This window comes from Cervus elaphus, chromosome 31 (assembly GCF_910594005.1).
Source record: "Cervus elaphus chromosome 31, mCerEla1.1, whole genome shotgun sequence".
Taxonomy (NCBI): domain Eukaryota; kingdom Metazoa; phylum Chordata; class Mammalia; order Artiodactyla; family Cervidae; genus Cervus; species Cervus elaphus.
Window position 1 is genome coordinate 5,681,127 of NC_057845.1, and position 18,350 is coordinate 5,699,476.

The following is an 18,350-nucleotide window of genomic DNA, read 5'->3' on the forward strand; positions in this document are numbered from 1 at the left end:
GCTGGGGAGGACAACTTATTTTATGGAACTACTGAATGGGATACAGGTCTTGCTGATTTGAAAACAGGCCTAAGAACTTCCCTAGTGGCGCAGTGGATAAGAATCCACCCGCCAATGCAGGGGATGTGGGTTCAGTCCCTGGTCCAGGAAGATCCCACAAGTTGTGGAGCAACTAAACCCCTGCAACCACAACTACTAAAGCTCTGCTCTAGAGCCCATCCTCTGCAACAAGAGAACCACCGCGATGAGAAGCCTGGACACCGGAACTGGAGAGTAGCTCCCACTCACCGCAGCTAGAAGCAAAGCTTGTGTGCAGCGACACAGACCCAGCAGAACCAAAAACAAATTAACTTATAAAATGAAAACAGGCCTGAAATGCATAAATAACCAGGACCTACTATATAGCACAGGGAACTAGCTATATTTGATGTCTTATAAAAACCTATAATGGAAAATAGTCTGAAAAAGAATGTATATATATATATATATAACTGGATCAGTTAGGTGTGCACATGAAACTAACAGAATACTATGTATCAACCAGACTCCAGTTATAAAAACACAGCCCTGGTTCCTGCCCTCCGCCCCAGTAAAAGTCACAGCAATCCACAATACAGCTTAAAGGAGAAGATACATAACCACACCTCAGATGGTCTAGGGGTACGATTGAGGTGCGGTCCTCTCTGGCGACAGTTGAAATTAAATGACTGATTAATGCATCAGTCAACAAATATTCCCAGAAGGCCTTTACAGGCTCTCCAAATTAAAATCCATGCATCTAGGTTTTAGAAAGAGGAAACAAGAATCAAGGGAGAAGGGGAGAAATGGCAATTAAGGTATAATTTTTTAGTTCACTAGTTGCCCTTTCAAAATTATATATGGCTGTTAGTAATTGGTTAATGACATTAATAACTGGGACAGTGCCTCGGGTGCAGTTAAATTAGCCTTGCACAGATATTATTGAGTGGACTAGCTATAGTTACTTACGGGGAATAACTCACTCTTAAAAGCAGTCACCCACCAAGGCACTGGTTCTCAGACCAGCTATGTCCTGTGATTTAAGGGGTAAGTGTGAAACAGACAACAAAACAAGAACTGTGTCCTGTTAGAACTATGTTAGTTTCCACCAGGAACTTCTCAGTAGTGTGTGTGTGTGTGTGTGTGTGTGTGTGTGTGTGCGCGTGCTCAGTTGCTCAGTCACATCCACTCTTTGCACCTCCATGGACGGTAGCCCTCCAGGCCCCTCTGTCCACGGGATTTCCCAAGCAAGAATACCACAGTGGGTTGCCATTTCCTACTCTAGCTTCTCAGTAGACAAAACCACAAAGCTTGGCCACACTGCAACACTTGCAGCTCTGATGCCGAGTGATCACTGCAGAAGGCAAGACACCCGGAGAAGGCAGGACACAGCCTAAGAGCTTCACACAAACGTCTCTTACTTGGGATGAGCCCCCTGATTGTTTAAGAGTGTGAGTAACCGAAGCTGGGGGCTCTACAGAGGTAGACATAAGAAAGAAACTATTTTTTAAAACAAAAGCCCCTCTATCTTATTGATCATATTCAGAGAACTGATTCTGCCGAAAGAAGGATGTTTGAACCTGCTTGCTTACTTAGGAAAGTAGCAGAGTCATCCCTTTAAACATGTGGAATCATGAACTTTATAGGCAGTTTCCTGGAAACACTTTCTAAAACTCATTTTTCAGTGGCATTCATCATTTCAAAAAGAAAATCAGTGTGTGACCCTCCACTGTCCCTTTTACTTGAGAACTGCTTGTCTCTAGCACGGTGGTCTCTAAATGGTGTGACCTTGAGCCCATATGAATGAAAAAGCCGTCAGCAGGCATTGACAATATGTGCATATTTATTTTATAAATTATAAGCATGTACTGCACTAATATATCACGTATATCATAAAATATGCAATAAAATGGGGATTAAAAGGATAAGGAATATATGGGACAGACGGTTTTCTCACAAAACCACAAGGGCCTCGCTGGGGGTCCAGGTTAAGGATCCACTTTGCAATGCAGAAGCACCGGTTCAACTTCCGGTCTGGGAGGATCCCACAGGCCACAGGGCAACTAAGCCCATGCATCCGAACGCCTGAGCCCACGCGCTGCAACTGCTGAAGGCTGTGTGCCTAGAGCCCGTGCTCCACAGCTAGAGAAGCCACCGCAGCGAAGACCAAGCACCGAAACGAGAGAGGAGCCCACACACAGCGACAGAGACTCAGAGCAGCCAATGTAAACAAAACAACCTCTTTTTACAGAAATAAGAGAAAAATGAGAAATGGCTTCAAGTCTAACATGTCTTTTGAATTCATCGTCATAGGTGAACAGAGGACCTCTGTTCTCTGGTGTGAGAGAATTTCTTAATCCTATCACATAGTAAAATGATATAAATAATACATTATGGGTCAAAGGTCCAGTCTTTTTGACTTCCACCTCTCTCCTGTGGCAGCTTTCCAGTGACCGTGGTATTGTCTCTGAAATCCAGTTGCATATCTGTTCCCTTCCAAAGTTTCATTCCATCACTGCTTCTAGAGCGTGTTTTTTTTTTTCTCCCTCATACAACACTGCTCTCATTTTTAACAGCCTTTTACTATAATGTTTCTTCTCATGTACCTTTTTCCTTTTAAAGTCAAAGTGTTAGAGGCTCAGTCATGTCTGATTCTGTGCAACCCATGGACTGTAACCCTCCAAGTTCCTCTATCCATGGAATTCTCTAGGCAAGAACACTGGAGTCGGTAGCCATTCCCTTCTCCAGGAGATCTTCCAAACCCAGGGATCGAACCTGGGTGTCCTGCGCTGCAGGTGGATTCTTTACATCTAAGCCACCATGGAAGCCCAAATCTTTCCTTTGGTGGCTCACAAAAAAAAAAAAAAAAAGTTCTTCTGTGGATAATTTCACATTGCAGTCAAATCTAGGAAATACCCACAGCTGAATCAGCTTAGAAACATCTATCCTTCCATTGCATTGTTTAATAAACCTCCCATCAAGCTTCTTGATCTATTTAGCAATGTTTTCTAGACGTCTTCCAAATCTATTTGCTAACAAGAGACACATTCTAACCATCTTGTCTTCTGGGCATCGTTTTGGTCATTTCTACCTCACCAGGGAGAATATCATTTCCCCGACTGTCTGAATTTTCATCTTTAGCTCTAATTGGGCCATCACATAACTTTATGTATTTTTTAAATTTTTATCGGAATATAGTTGCTTTTCAACGTTCCGTTAGTTTCTGCTGTGTAGCAAAGTGAATCAGCCATATGTACACATATATCCCCTCTGTTTTTGGATTTCAAGCCCATCTAGGTCACCACAGGGCATTGTGTAGAGTTCCCTGCGCTATATCTCATTAGTCATCAACTTTATATACAGAGTGTGTGCTCAGTCACTCAGCCGTGTATGGCTCTGTGACCCCAGGGACTGCAGCCCTCCAGGCTCCTCTGTCCATGGGATCCTCCAGACAAGAATACTGGAGTGGGCTGCGCTTTTCTTCTTCCAGGGGATCTTCCCGACACAGGAATCGAACCTAGGTCTCCTGCACTGAAGGCAGATTTCTTGTCGTCTGAGCCACCAGGGAAGACAGTGACTATATGTCAGTCCCAATCTCCCGTATCACATGACTTTAAGTAGCACTGCAAAACTCCAGAATTTCGTCTTCATGTTCTGGATTCTGAATGTCTTCCTAACAGTGATGACCTCACGCAATCAGATCTCAAGGCACACATACACAGGGTGAAGACCATGCTTCAGGAGAGTGGGTGTGAAATCAGACTTCAGATGGGCTTCCCAATGATTGCAAATTTATCTGCCTGACTTCTTGTTAGATTTGGTCAGCCCTCACCATTCTGAGTAGGAGAAACAGCAGCAAAGATATGCAGAATCCCCACTGCCTCTGGTCTAGCTTTCTTTGCAGAATTCTTTTTCAGCCATTGTTCATTTGGAAAGAGTTGATTTACGAAGGGCTTCCCAGGTGGTAGAGAAGCTGCCTGCCAATGCAAGAGACCTAAGAGACCTGGGTTCAATCCCTGAGTCGGGAAGATTCCCTTGAGTAGGAAACGGCAACGTACTCCAGCATTCTTGCCTGGAAAATTCCATGCACAGGGGAACCTGGCAGGCTCTACAGTCCATGGGATGCAAAGAACCCGCCATGACTGAAGCAACTTAGCACACACAGCACGATGTAATCAAAACCCTCGCAGCTCAGTCCGTAAAGAGTCTGCCTGCCATGCAGGAGACCCGGGTTCGATTCCTGGGTCGGGAAGATCCCCTGGAGCAGGAAATGGCGTTTCAGTATGCTTGCCTGGAGAATCCCAGGACAGAGGGAGCCTAGGGGGCTACAGTCCATGTGGTCACAAGAGTCGGGCACGACTGAGCGACTAAGCACACACACACAGATACGGAAGTGTGTGGACTCCCTCACTTGGGCACTTGTGAACTGCGCGTGGCAGAAGGACACAGCTGACCTAAGCGTGAGGGTGCCACGCACGGTCCAGCCCAGACGCCCAGCTGCACCTCCCTCACCTGGGACACAGGGCACCTGGTGCCCAGACTGATCCGTGAAGAGCCCAAGGTCACTGTCACTCTTGCTTTCTAGAGAAGTCAATGTCAAGAGTGGCCTTTCATCTACCCTGCTTTAGAGGTGAGTGTTTGAGGGGCTCTGCGCCCCAGTTTTCATGACCACACAAGCCCCAGTGACCCTAAGTGGGGACCCCAAGGAACAAGGCAACAGGAAGCTGAAGGGAAAAGAAGCTTGGGCCTCTCGCAAGTCGGCCCAGAGCTTGGCTCTGTGGGAGAATATTTTAAAAACACCTCAGATAAAAAGCGCTCCCCGAGAAGCAGGTTTGCTCCTCTTTTATCCCATGTTCAGGAAACTCAACCTCACGTGAGTTTCAATTAACAGCTCAGATCAAGTGTCGGCCACCGGGAAACACTTCGGGCATCAGAGCTCTCTGTTTTTCCATAGAGAGCCGAGAAAGCCAGCACGGGGCCCCACTCACCCCTGACAAGTAGCGCTCCAGCTTCTTGTTTAAGAGGAAGTAGATGGCAAGGATGTGGCAGGCGCGGTTGGAGAGCACAGTGTTGATCACATCGCTGTTCTTATAGCCCAGCTTCTCGGTCATGTGCAGCACCACGCTGGGGCTCAGGTCTTCCAGGGAGATCCTGCTCAACGGAGGGACAGACAACCAGTCACCGCGAGGCTCCGGGGCCCCCTCAGTGGCGCTCACAAGCTCGGCAGCACAGAAGCCCCCTCCCACCCGCAGACACACAAGGGCTCCCTCGTGGACAGCCAGTCAACTCATTCATCCATTGACTTGTTATTATGAACCGTTAACATACACAAAACACGACAGGGAGTAGTCTGATTACCCTAGGTGTGTGCTGAGTCGCTTCAGTTGTGGCTGACTACGTGAACCCATGGACTGCAGCCCGCCAGGCTCCTCTGTCCATGGGGCTCTCCAAGGCAAAAACACCGGAGTGGGTTGCCATGATCTCCTCCAGGGGATCTTCCCAACCCAGGGATTGAACCCTTGCGTCTCCTGCATTGGCAGGCGATTCTTTACCATTAGTGCCATCTGGGTATATTAGTGCCATCTGGGTGTGCCCAATACCTGGTTGAACTAATTATTAGCAGTTTGCCTTTCTTTCTTTCTCCCTTTCTTTTTTCTTTTTCTTTCTCCTGTCCTTCCTTCCTTCCTTCTTCTCTTAGCTTCCCTCTTTCTTTCTTTACTAAAGTATTTCAAATCACAAACAATTTTTTTTCCTAAACACCAGAATGCATCTTTAAAAACCAATGACATCTCCTGCAGGATCATAATACCTTCAAAACATCCCCAAAATTTTAGAAATCTCTTAATATTCTCTGATACCTAGACTATATTCCAAGTTCCCTATTCATCCTAAATTTCTTTACAATTTAACATTTTTTTCCCTTAAAATGTCTTTATTGAACATGGGTAGAGCCCAGGTAGCTTGGGTGGATGTTGGGTTGGGAAAAAAGGGTATTCAGGAGCCAGCCCAGACCATGTTTAAAGGAACAGTGTGAGCTCACAACTTCACAAAGAGGGGATTTGGGACGCAGCTGTGAAGCTGGATGCTCTCAGAGGACAGGTTAAAGCTTCTACACAAGAGTGGTATGAAGATAAACCCCCTTGGGATAAAATGCCAGGTTTGTATTTATCTACTTATTTGCTCATTCAAGTCCCTGCTTCATGGAGTTTACATGACAACAGGGAAGAGAGAAAATAAATCCATTTATTTTTCACAACAGTCTTACAAAGGGTACCAGAGCTCGCCTGGTGGCTCAGTGGTAAAGAAACCACCTGCCAATGCAGGAGACGTGGGTTCAGTCCTTGGATTGGGGAGATCTCCCGGAGAAGGAAACAACAACCCACTCCAGTATCCTTGCCTGGAAAATCCCATGGACAGAGGAGCCTGGCAGGTTACAACAGTTCATGGGGTGACAAAAGAGTTGGTCATGACTTAGCAACTAAACAACAACAACAAACCATTACTATCCCCATTTAACAGATGAAGAAACTGAGGCCCACAGCAGGAAAGTAACTTGCCCAGGGACACACTGGCAAGAAGCAGCAGCTATGTAGAACCCGAAAGCAGGAGACGGGCATAGGGAATACATGTGTGGGTCATCAGATAGAACAACCTACAATCCTGAAGAGGCAAGGACAATACTCTGTGAGCATAAAGCAAGCACATCTGGCTAGAAAGCTCTGCAGCCTCGCCAAAGAGTCTGAAGACATTTTTGGTGGAACCTCAGAGCAATAACACTAGGAAAAACCACAAGTACAACCCCATAGTGGTGCAGAAGAGACCGACTTGCCAAGCTCACAGGGCAGCAAGGGCAGACCTGGGTCTGCTGGCCATTGTGACTAGGTCAGCCCTCCCTCTCCGAGGTCTGGCTAAGTGCCACCCAAAGAAAAGGTGCCTGGGAAACCACGAAATCTGCCTTCCTCACTCCTGTTGGCTACAAAAAGCACAAATTTTAGAAAGTTTGGAGTAGGCTTGCTATGATTAATGGTTAAAAGTAATAACATCTGTTTTAAAAGGATACGATTACTTGAAGGTTGCCAAAGCACTTAACACAGAAAACACAACTGTTGGAAACTACCTGGTAACATCCGTGTGCCCCTGGCCCTGCCCTTGATCAATGAAACCACGCCCACTTGACCCCACTCCTGGCCAATGAGATCACGGTCCTTTTATGTTGGCCAATCAGACCACAGCCTCATGGCCACTCCCTCAGCCAATCAGATCATGATTTTTGTGACTCCACCCCAGCCAATCATGCCATGGCTGCCCTTTGGATGGCTCCACCCTGTACCAGGAGCAGGGCCTGGAAGGGAGTGTGCTCTGGGTGTGAGATGCCACCAGCGTGGGGCTGGGGGCAGAGGAGAGAGGAGAAAAGTGAGCAGTCTCTGCCCTTCATACCCACTGTCTTCAAAAACAGGTGAGCTCTGCCAAACGGAGACTGTGGACTGGCTCTTGACTAACGGCAATATTTTGAACGTTTTCAATGAGCAATGTATATATTGAGTGTCTGAGGAATCCCATGGAGGGAGGAGCCTGGCGGGCTATCGTCCATGGGGTCACAAAGAGTCAGACGCCACTTAGCGACTAAACTACCACCAACCATGCTGGGTGCTCTCTTGTATGAGTTGTTGAATTTGTATTACCGCTCCAAGTTTCAATGATATAAACAATATTTTAAAAGTGTTCTAGAATACGAGGTATAATTTTGAGTCAATATGCATTAAATTAATTTTATTCCAGTTTGGTCTAAGTCTGTCCTTTGTTACCAATGACCTGCTTTCCCTCCCACCCATCTCCAGAGCTAACCTGCGGTGTGGGAGACCGTCCCAGGCAGGCTGAGGCAGGAGGCAGCCAAGGTCTGCTCTAGAAAAAAATGTCTGCTGCCAGAACAGTGAGGTGAGCCTGGCACACAGCAGACATCTGTAAATGACTGGCATGAACTTATTATAAACTTATTATAAAAAGTTTCCTTTTAAAGATATTTTCTTCTTGCCTCTTGCAGGTCAACTCAGAGGCTTGAATGAATTAACAGAAGGCTTTACAGAACAGTGATAGAAAACATGAGACCTTTATTTTCTCTCTGTCCCAACAGTAAAATGCTGACAACATCTAAAATAATTAAATCTGGGGCTACATATGTTGAGAAACTATAAAATAGACTTCAAAAAGAAAATATTCCTTTCTCTGGTCACATGTTCTTATTCTGTTTATCTTATCCATGTCCTGGTAAAATCAGAAAAATAATTATCAAGGGCACTTTTTTTTTTGTATTCTTTTTCAAAATAAAGACTAAGGAACATGTGTCTTTCCTAATAGTTTAGATTTCTGGTTTCATTACTGCCAAAATTGGACATTGGTTTGCCTCGAAAAATTGGACATTGATTTGCCTCATTAAATGAGTAATGAGCCTTACCTAAAGAGAAGGCATTGAGCTGCTGCTTTCCTTCATATGCAAGCTCTCAATCATTTTTACAGTCTATGCAACTAGATCTTGAACAGCCTTCATGCCTCTGACCAAGTCCAAATGCAGAAATGACCAAACTGGCTGAGCCAGTACAGGTAACTAGAATTTAAGATTTTAATCTACAAAAGGCTGTTTATAACCCGCGGAGAAGCAACAAAATGAGCCGGGCATGGATCTCTGTGAATGAAGATGCAACCAGCAAGGAGGGAGGGCTGTATTTCTAGTAGCTGCTTCACGCCCTTCAGCACCTGCTGCACTGAGGGGTTGGTTCTGCTCATTTAGAGGGTGATTACATTAGGTTAATGACTCATCTGGCTGCCACCGGCGCCTCCTCCCTTACAGAGAGCATAGCTGTGTACTGCCAGGCAGCATGAGCCTGGTGATGAGGCTTGGCCGCTTGGCTTTGCTTTCCATCGCACGTTGGGCTAATATTTCTCGTGTCTATTTCAGGTATTAGCCCACATTGAGCCAGCACTGGAAACCAGCAGTCTGTTTCCAGGTTCCCTTGGTAACCCAAGTCACCTAGACTCTGTTTAAATTACCTCTCATGAGTCAAAGGCTAGAATTCTAGATGGCAGCCCTCTCTGGCCAAGGTGAGTGTAAATGGGGCCCAGGAGCCAGGATGCAGGTCCCAGTACCGTCCACCCACCCCCTCTGAAGTTCCTCAGAACCTCCTCCCCAAGACGGAGCTCTGCCTGCACATCTTATTTGGAGAAGTTCGTGCTGCAGGTTTCATAAGCCTCGGGGTATGTCTCCAGACCTTCCTAGGCGTTTTGAAAACACTGTGATGGAGGTCGCTCCCTTCCCTGCCCCGTCACTGCTCTACGTGTCCCCCTTCTTCAGTGGTTCCCGCATTGTCTCCTGGACTTCAGATCTAGAGTGTGCAGGCCCCTCTAAGTCTGAAGGAAGAAGGACTCCAGGTGGTCTCAGTCCTGGAAGGTATTTGACCCCTGGGGTCTTCACATTTGCTCTAAAGCCACCAAGGGGTGGAGGGCTTCCCTGGTGGTCCAGTGGTGGGGGTTAGGGTTGGCAGGGGGTGCATGTTCCATCCCTGGTCAAGGAGCTGGGATCCCACATGCCTCAGCCAAAAAAAAAAAAAACACAGAACAGAAGCAGTATTGTAACAAATTCATTACAGACTTTTAAAAATAATGGTCCACATTAAAAAAAAAAACTTAAAAAATTTTTTTACAAAATAAAGTCACCAAGGGGAGGGTCCTTATTCCCCTAACTCAGATAGTGAGCAGTATGTCAAACGAGTAGGAAAAAGTACAAAAGTATTTTCCTGTGTGACCCTTTGCCACCCATGTAGCCCTCCAGGCTCCTCTGTCCATGGGGTTCTCCAGGCAAGAATTCTGGAGTGGGTAGTCATTCCCTTCTCCAGGGGATCTTCCCAACCTAGGGATCAAATCTGGGTCTCTGGAACTGCAGATGGATTCTTGACTGTCTGGGCCACCAGGGAAGGCCTTGTTTACAAGTCTGCAGTCAAGGGCCCCATGCGGGGACACATGGGCCATCACAAGGCGTCTCTCAGTGTTTCCACACTGTGGGCTCCTGCCTGGAAGCTTCCTCACGGACACCTCCTTGAGCAAACAGCACAGGAAAACACGGTCTGGAGCAAAGGACTCCTGCTCCCACCTTTCTTCCTGCCCGCAACATTTCAGAGCAGGGACTCGGGGCTGAAACAAACATCAGAGCAAAGAGGTGGCAGAAGAGGAGCCTGTGGGTCGTTTGGAAGGGACGGGGGCAATTCCACTGCATTCAGCCGATGCTGGCGGGACAGCTGTTGAGTGGAACACACACACACACACAATCAAACAGATACACTCACAGACACTCCAGCAGACACACATACTCACATACCCTCACACACTCAACACAGATTCACATACTGAAACACATACACTCACACACACAACCAGGCATACTCAGACACACACACACTCAAACAGATACACTCACAGACACGCATACTCACATACCCTTACACACTCAACACAGATTCACATACTGAAACACATACACTCACACACACAACCAGGCATATTCAGACACACACACACTCAAACAAACAGATACACTCACAGACACTCCAACAGACACACACATGCACACTCACATACCCTCACACACTCAAACACAAATTCACTTACTGAAGCACACACATTCACACACAGACACACACAACCAGGCATACTCAGACACACACACTCAAGCAAACAGTTACACTCACAGACACTCCAACAGACACACATGCACATTCACATACCCTCACACACTCAACACACACTGAAACACATACACTCACACACACAACCAGGCATACTCATACACACACCCACTCCGTTACACTCACTGACACTCCAGCAGACACACATACACACTCACATATACTCACACAGATTCACACATATACTCACACAGATTCACACACATAGTTACATATGCAAACACATACACTCACAGACACACATAAGCATACTAACACACACACACACACACACACACTCACTTGCTCACTCAAGCCATAGCTTGTCTAAACAGTCCCTTTGTGTGAATTAGAAAGAGGTGCTGCTCAAGAAAGACACAGGCCCTCAGCAGCGGGTTTGAGGAGGGGAGAGCAGCCTGGACTTCAGCCCCCCATGTATCTTCTGGCAGGTGCCCCCGAGGGTGCACTCTGCACAACCACGTGGGGTGGCCCCACCTACACTTCTCCTGGTGCACGGAGGGGAGCCCCACGTGCAGACCTGTGGGTGCAGAAAGGGGCAGGGCAGCCAGGAGAAGATGCGGCCTTCCCTTGAATCACAGAGAGCACCCTGTCCAGAACTATTCAGGGCTTGTAAGACAGGCCCCAGCTCGCCTGAGGAGGGTCCCTCTGCATGCACTCAGTACCTGTTGGGATAGGTGATGTTACACGGCACTTTGCCCATGTAATTCTCATTCAGCCAGCGATTCGCCAGCGCCTGCTGAATGTTGGGCCTCTTCACGGGATCTGGTTCCAGGAGAGAACGCAGGAAGTTCACGGCTCCTGTGAAGACATTGGGCAAACGTCACACGTGTTACAGGCTGAAGGCAGACCAAGGCAGGTGACCCACCACACCTCCCGGGCCACTGCTCATCTCTTTTCTGGATCTCTGGGGGCCACCCGTTCAGAGTATCAGATGTCTGTCCAAGGAGGTGTCTGGAATACAGTAAAGCAGGAACCGCCATGGGTCTCCCCATATACCATACTTCCCAAACCCCTTGTGGTTCACCACTAAAGGACAGCCAAAGAGGAATGGAAGAATGTAAAAAGACAACGCTGGATCTCAAGGTAGGTTTTAAGGAATATATATATAGGCTTTTCAGGTGTCGCTAGTGGTAAAGAACCCACCTGCTAATGCAGGAGATGTGAGAGATGCAGGTTTGATCCCTGGGTTGGGACGATCCCCTGGAGGAGGGCATGGCAGCCCATTCCAGTACTCCTGCCTGGAGAATCCCATGGACTGAGGAGCCTGGTGGGCTACAGTCCGTGTGGTCACAAAGACTTGGACATGACTTAGCGTCTAAACCACCACATATATATATTTATATGGAACTCCTTGGCAGTCCAGTGACTAGAATCTATGCTCCCAATGCAGCGGGCCTGGGTTCAGTCCCTGGTCAGGGAACTAGATCCCACATGCCACAACTAAAAGATCATGCATGCCACAACTAAGACTCGGATTCCTTTTCAGATTTGTTTCCCTTATAGATGATTGTAAAATCCTGAGTAGAGTTCCCTGTGCTATACATGCATCCTTTAAGATTATAACAATGGAGACAAGTATACAACACTGAAGAAAATGTTTATAACACACATGAAGGTCACAGGCTCCAAAATTGTTGAGCATGAGAATATGCAGGTCTTCATATGGACAAAGACTGCCAGGGATTCCCTGAAAATGAAGGTGTTCTGTCTTGCTTGAGTTTGGGGACCAGGATGTTTTCTTATTTATACTCATTTTATAAAGCACTGTGATAGTATCCTTGCAATAGAAAAAATATTCTTTTATGTAACTTTGTACATGATATCCCATTTCCAATATACCAAATAAAACTTTGCAGAAACTAATCTTAATTTGCTTGGTCAAAGAAAAAAAGACTGTGAGTATAATAAGTTGAAAACAGGAGACTCTTCAGTTAATCATGTTTCTGAGACATCTCTGTTGTTGCTATTCACACAGTCGTGTCCAATTCTTTGAGACCCCATGGACTGCAGCATGCCAGGCTTCCCTGTCCTTCACCATCTCCCAGAGCTTGCTCAAACTCATGTCCATTGAGTCAGTGATGCCATCCAACCATCTTGTCCTCTGTTGTCCCCTTCTCTTCCTGCCTTCACTCTTTCCCAGCATGAGGGTCTTTTCTAATTAGTCGGCTCTTTGCATCAGGTGGCCAAAGTATTGGAGCTTCAGCATCAGTCCTTCCAATGAATACTCAGGACCGATTTCCTTTAGGATTGACTGGTTTGATCTCCTTGCTGTCTAAGGGACTCTCAAGAGTCTTCTCCAACACCACAGTTCAAAAACATCCATTCTTTGGTGCTCAGCCTTCTTTATGGTCCAACTCTCACATCCACACATGACTACTGGATAAACAATAGCTTTGACTAGACAGATCTTTGATGGCAAAGTAATGTCTCTGCTTTTTAATATGCTGTCTAGGTTGGTCATAGCTTTTCTTCCAAGGAGTAAGTGTCTTTTAATTTCATGGCTGCAGTCACTATCTGCAGTGATTTTGGAGCCCAAGAAAATAAAGTCTCTCACTGTTTCCATTTTTTCCCCATCTATTTGCCATGAAGTGATCAGACCAGATGCCATGATCTTAGTTTTTTGAATGCTGAGTTTTAAGCCAGCTTTTTCACTCTTCTCTTTCACTTTCATCAAGAGGCTCATTAGTTCCTCTTCACTTTCTGCCGTAAGGGTGGTGTCATCTGCATATCTGAGGTTACTGATATTTCTCCTGGCAATCTTGATTCCAGCTTATGCTTCATCCAGCCCAGCATTTCTCATGATGTACTCTGCATAGAAGTTAAATAAGCAGGGAGACAATATACAGATGTACTCCTTTCCCAATTTGGAACCAGTCTGTTGTTCCATGTCCAGTTCTAACTGTTGCTTCTTGACCTGAATACAGTTTCTCAGGAGACAGGTAAGGTGATCTGGTATTCCCATTTCATGAAGAATTTTCACAAGTACTTCTCCGCTATCTTCTTGATCAATATTGTCATCGACAGGAGAATGTTGGATCCCATGAAAAAAAGATATCCCACATCCAAGGGCAAAAGAGAAGCTCCAACAAGACAGTAGGAGAGGTGAAACAGTGTTTAGAATTAAACCCCATACCCACCAGAGATGCTCAGAGGGCTCAAACAAGACCTTGTGTGCACCAGGACCCAGAGACCCCACAGAGACTGAGCCAGACCTGCCTTTGAGTGTTTGGTCAGCAGTGGCCTGCCATGGGGCAGGGGCTCTGCCTGCAGCAGGCCTTGGAGGCATAAGTCCTCTTGGAGGAGGTCGTCATTAACCCCACAATAGAGCCCCCAAGCAGACAACCCACAAACCGGAGAACAATTACACCAAAGAAGTTCTCTCACTGCTGCAAGAGTTCCAGGGCCCACAACAGATTCCCCAACCTGGGGATCTGGCAAAGGGACTGAGAACCCCCAGGGAATTTGACTTGAAGGCCAGTGGGATTTGATTACAGAACCTCCACAGGACTGGGGAAACAGACTCTTAGAGGGCACAAAAAAAAACCTTGTGCACACCAGGACCCAGGAGAAAGGAGTGGTGACCCCACAAGAGACTGAGCCAGATTCAGCTGTGAGCGTCCAGGAGTCTCCGTCGGAGGCGTGGGTCGACAGTGGCCTGCTGCGGGTCAGGGGCACTGAATACAACAGATCTAGGAGCCATGGTGTGCTGGCCGAAGTCCTTTGGAAGGAGGTTGCCCTTACTGCCATTACCCCTACTGTAGTTTGGCCTCAGGACAAACTACAGGGAGAGAATACAGCCCCACCCATCAGCAGAAAACTGGGCATCTCTATTGCTCACCCTCAAAGGACCTAAACAGCACCCCAGGCTTTTTCAGAGCATGATTACCCAGAAGAGCTAAGAACAGACTGGATGTGCGTCTTTGTTCTATTTTCAGAACCAAGCACTCTGTGCCGTCACAAATTGCTGATGAGCACAATAATTTTAGTTCAGATCTCTACCAGGAAATTTTCTTTCTTTGGACGTCACAAACATTGCATTAGTATCCTAAAAGGACTTTGAAAACATCCTTGGAGCTCTTTGAAGTCTGTATGAGGGTCTTGAATATCCCTATGACTCATGAGCAAAAGGCATAAAAATATTTTCCACTATTCTGGAAAGCTGTGGGTTGCATGGCCACACATCCCACCCAGCACCTCTAAGCTAGTGCTTAGGGTCTCCATTAGGAGCCAGGCATAGGGATGACCCACCCAGGGTGTGGTCCCTCTCTGCGCCCCGTATCACAGGAGGTACACACTCCTCCAGTGCAAAACCTGTTTCCTCCAAGCATCAGCTTTCTGGAGCCTGGGCTGGCTTGTGTGAGCTCCATGACCCCGTGCCTTGGGAAAGAGCGCCAGGAGGCAGACACGGCCATCAAATTCTCTGTTCTATTGCAGCCCGTGGGATGCTGAGAGAGATCTCACCCCTACCAGAGGCTCCTTCCCCATCAGCTCCTAGGAGAAAGCAGCAACAACAATTATTTGATGATTGAGACTTCTCAGAAATCTTTTTTACCCTATCTATATATATTCTCTTTTAGATTCTCATCGTTATAGTTTACTACAAGATAATGACTATAGTTCCCTGTGCTATACAGTAGGATCTTGTTTATTTTATATATCGTTGTGTGTATCTGTTAATCCCAAACTCCTCATTATCCCTCCCCCTTGCCCTTTGGTAGCTATAAGTTTGTTTTCCATGTCTGAGAATCTGTTTCTGTTTTATAAATAAATTCATTTAAATCATTTTTTTTTAGATTTCACATATAAATGATATCATATGTGTCTCTATCATATCATATCATATTTGTCTCTAGTTGTCTGACTTTGTATGATCATCTCTAGGCCTACCCAAGTTGCTGCAATGGCATTATTTCCTTCCTTTTTATAGCTGAGTAGTGCTCTGGGATGTGTGTGTGTGTGTGTGTGTACACCACAATGTCTTTATCTATTCATCAGTCAGTGAACATGTAGGTTGCTTCCACGTCTTGGTTATTGTAAATAGTGCTGCTATGAACACTGGGGTATATGTATCTTTTAAAATTAGAATATTCTTCAGATACATGCCCAGGAGTGGGATGGCTGGATCATATAGTAACTCTGGCTTCCCCAGTGGCTCAGGGGTAAAGAAACCACCTTTGATGCAGGCAGTCCAGGAGGTGCAGGTCTTCCTGGGTTGGGAAGATCTCCTGAAGGAGGACATGGCAACCCACTCCAGTATTCTTGCCTAGAGAATCTCATGGACATGGCAGCCTGGTGGGCTGCAGTCCAGAGGGTCGCAGAGAGCTGAACACACTGAAGTGACAGCACGCACGCACGCATGGTAATCACTCTATTTTTAGTTTTTCGGGAACCTCTACACTGTTCTCCATATGGCTGCACCAATTTACATGGCTACCAACAGTGCAGGATGGTTCCTTTTTTTTCTGCACCCTCTCCAGCATTTATTATTTGTAGACTCTTTGACGATGGCCATTCTGACCAGTGTGAGGGGATACCTCTGTCACTTTGATTTGCATTTCTCTAATAATGAGTGATGTTGAGCATATTTTCACGTAAAATCAATTGGCACTGGCACAACCCTCGGAGATGCTAACATCCTGCCTTTAGTATCACCTCAGTGACTTCATGGTGCAAAACCCGCTTGATCTAAAGTGAGTGTCTGGAATGTGTTCAAAATGCCTTCCTTGAGGTGTAGTGATGAAAAGGTAAACATGGACGCTGTGAGAGGCGTTCAGGACTCTGTGATGTACAAGCACCAACAAGCACAAGGAGAAGCCAGACTTGGAAGATCCAACGGCTTAAGCTTTCGAACTGCATGGTGGGGAAGAGGGACGATTCTTGGAAAGCATGCAGAACAGACTCAAAGGGCAATAACACGGTGCTCTTTTTCAGTTCAAATTGACAAAAATTCTTCCAACTTCATCTTAAAAAAAGTGTTGTTATACAGTAGACGTGGAGAGATCATTACAAGTATGAGTGATAGAAATTAATAAAGATGTGTTAATGAGACATTTAATAAAATGGCACATTTTCAATTTAGATATTTCAGTTTTGATATTACTCAAAACACGAGGACAACAGATAACACTGCCAAATCTGGGGTAGGGAGGGGAGGAGGGCATCTTACACAAAATAAAGTAAGGAAAAATAGAGAAGCAACCCTTCATACATAGCTCAGTTGGGAAAGAATCCGCCTGCAATGCAAGAGACCCTGGTTCGATTCCTGGGTTGGGAAGATCTGCTGGAGAAGGGATAGGCTATCCACTCCAATATTCTTGAGCTTCCCTTGTGGCTCAACTGATAAGAAATCCGCCTGCAATGTGGGAGACCTGGGTTCGATCCCTGGGTTGGGAAGATCCCCTGGAGAAGGGAAAGGCTACCCACTCCAGTATTCTGGCCTGGAGAATTCCATGGACTGTATAGTCCATGGGGTTGCAAAGAGTCAAACACGACTGAATGACTTTCACTTTCAGAGAAGCAACCTAGTACGGGAGGGAAGTTCAGATTGGGGGGTCAAAGGGAAGTAAATAAAAAACTGGAGAAGCTATATAATCTTGCTGGGACTCAGCAAGTCCGAGCAAGTCCCAGTTCCTCCTTGGTCAATTGGGAATAATAGAGCTTAACTTACAGAGTTGTTATGAGAACAGAAGATACTATGAAAAGCACTTACCCATGGCCATTCAATAAATGGCAGCCACTCCTACTACTGGAAGCTAGTATTCTGGGATGTAAACAAGCTGGTGTCATATGGTACCACAGAGGAAGGTGGGCCAGGCAAGGTGGAAGGAAAAAGTGGTAAACTTGGGATGCAAATAACAAAGAGTTGGAGAAGCAGGGGGCTGATGGAAAGCAGTGGCTGATCCCTAAAACTGATGTCCTTCACTCTATAAAGGAGAGAAGATGAGCTGAGCTTCCTCAGGATCAAGGGTGCAGTTCTGGGCCCTACTGGATCAGGCCAGATTCCATATCTAAGTAGCCAAATCAATCTGTGGGCTGCCTTCCCAGACCACATACTTTAACACAAGGGCCAGGGACTTAGATTCCCTGAGCAACTACTATGTGCCAACATGATGCTTGACAGCACAAACCTGGCACAAAAGGTTAAAGCTTGAGATGAGTAGATCTTACTATCTTACTATTGGAAATCAGTCCTGAATATTCAGTGGAAGGACTGATGCTGAAGCTGAAACTCCAATCCTTGGCCACTTGATGCGAAGAGCTGACTCACTGGAAGAGACCCTGATGCTGGGAAAGAGTGAAGGCAGGAGAAGAAGACGACAGAGGATGAGATGGTTGGATGGCATCACTGACTCAATGGACATGAGCCTGAGTAAACTCTGGGAGTTGGTGATGAACAAAGAGGCCTGGCATGCTGCTATCCATGGGGTCGCAAAGAGTTGGACATGACTGAGTGACTGAACTGAACTGAACTAAAACATCTACTCATCTCAGGCTTTAACCCTCTGTGTTGGAATAGTAAGAGAATAAAAGGGGGGAGTGAAAGTGTTAGTAGCTCAGTCGTGTCTGACTCTTTGTAATCCCATGGACTGTAGCCCACCA

The 18,350-nt window shown here is 46.3% G+C and overlaps 1 protein-coding gene across 2 annotated transcripts in view; it reads right to left on the reverse strand.

Annotated features, from left to right (window-relative positions):
- Positions 1–18,350, reverse strand: part of HUNK (hormonally up-regulated Neu-associated kinase) — a 123,953-nt gene that overhangs the window by 20,559 nt on the left and 85,044 nt on the right. For both annotated transcript variants that reach the window (XR_006339131.1, XM_043892856.1), the window contains exons 6-7: positions 11,414–11,549; positions 5,007–5,169 (exon numbers count right to left, since the gene is read on the reverse strand). Coding sequence is in view for 1 of the 2 variants with exons in the window: in XM_043892856.1 (XP_043748791.1) it covers positions 5,007–5,169; positions 11,414–11,549 (299 nt within the window). In the remaining variant the exon portion in view is untranslated. The remainder of the gene's footprint in view (positions 1–5,006; positions 5,170–11,413; positions 11,550–18,350) is intronic.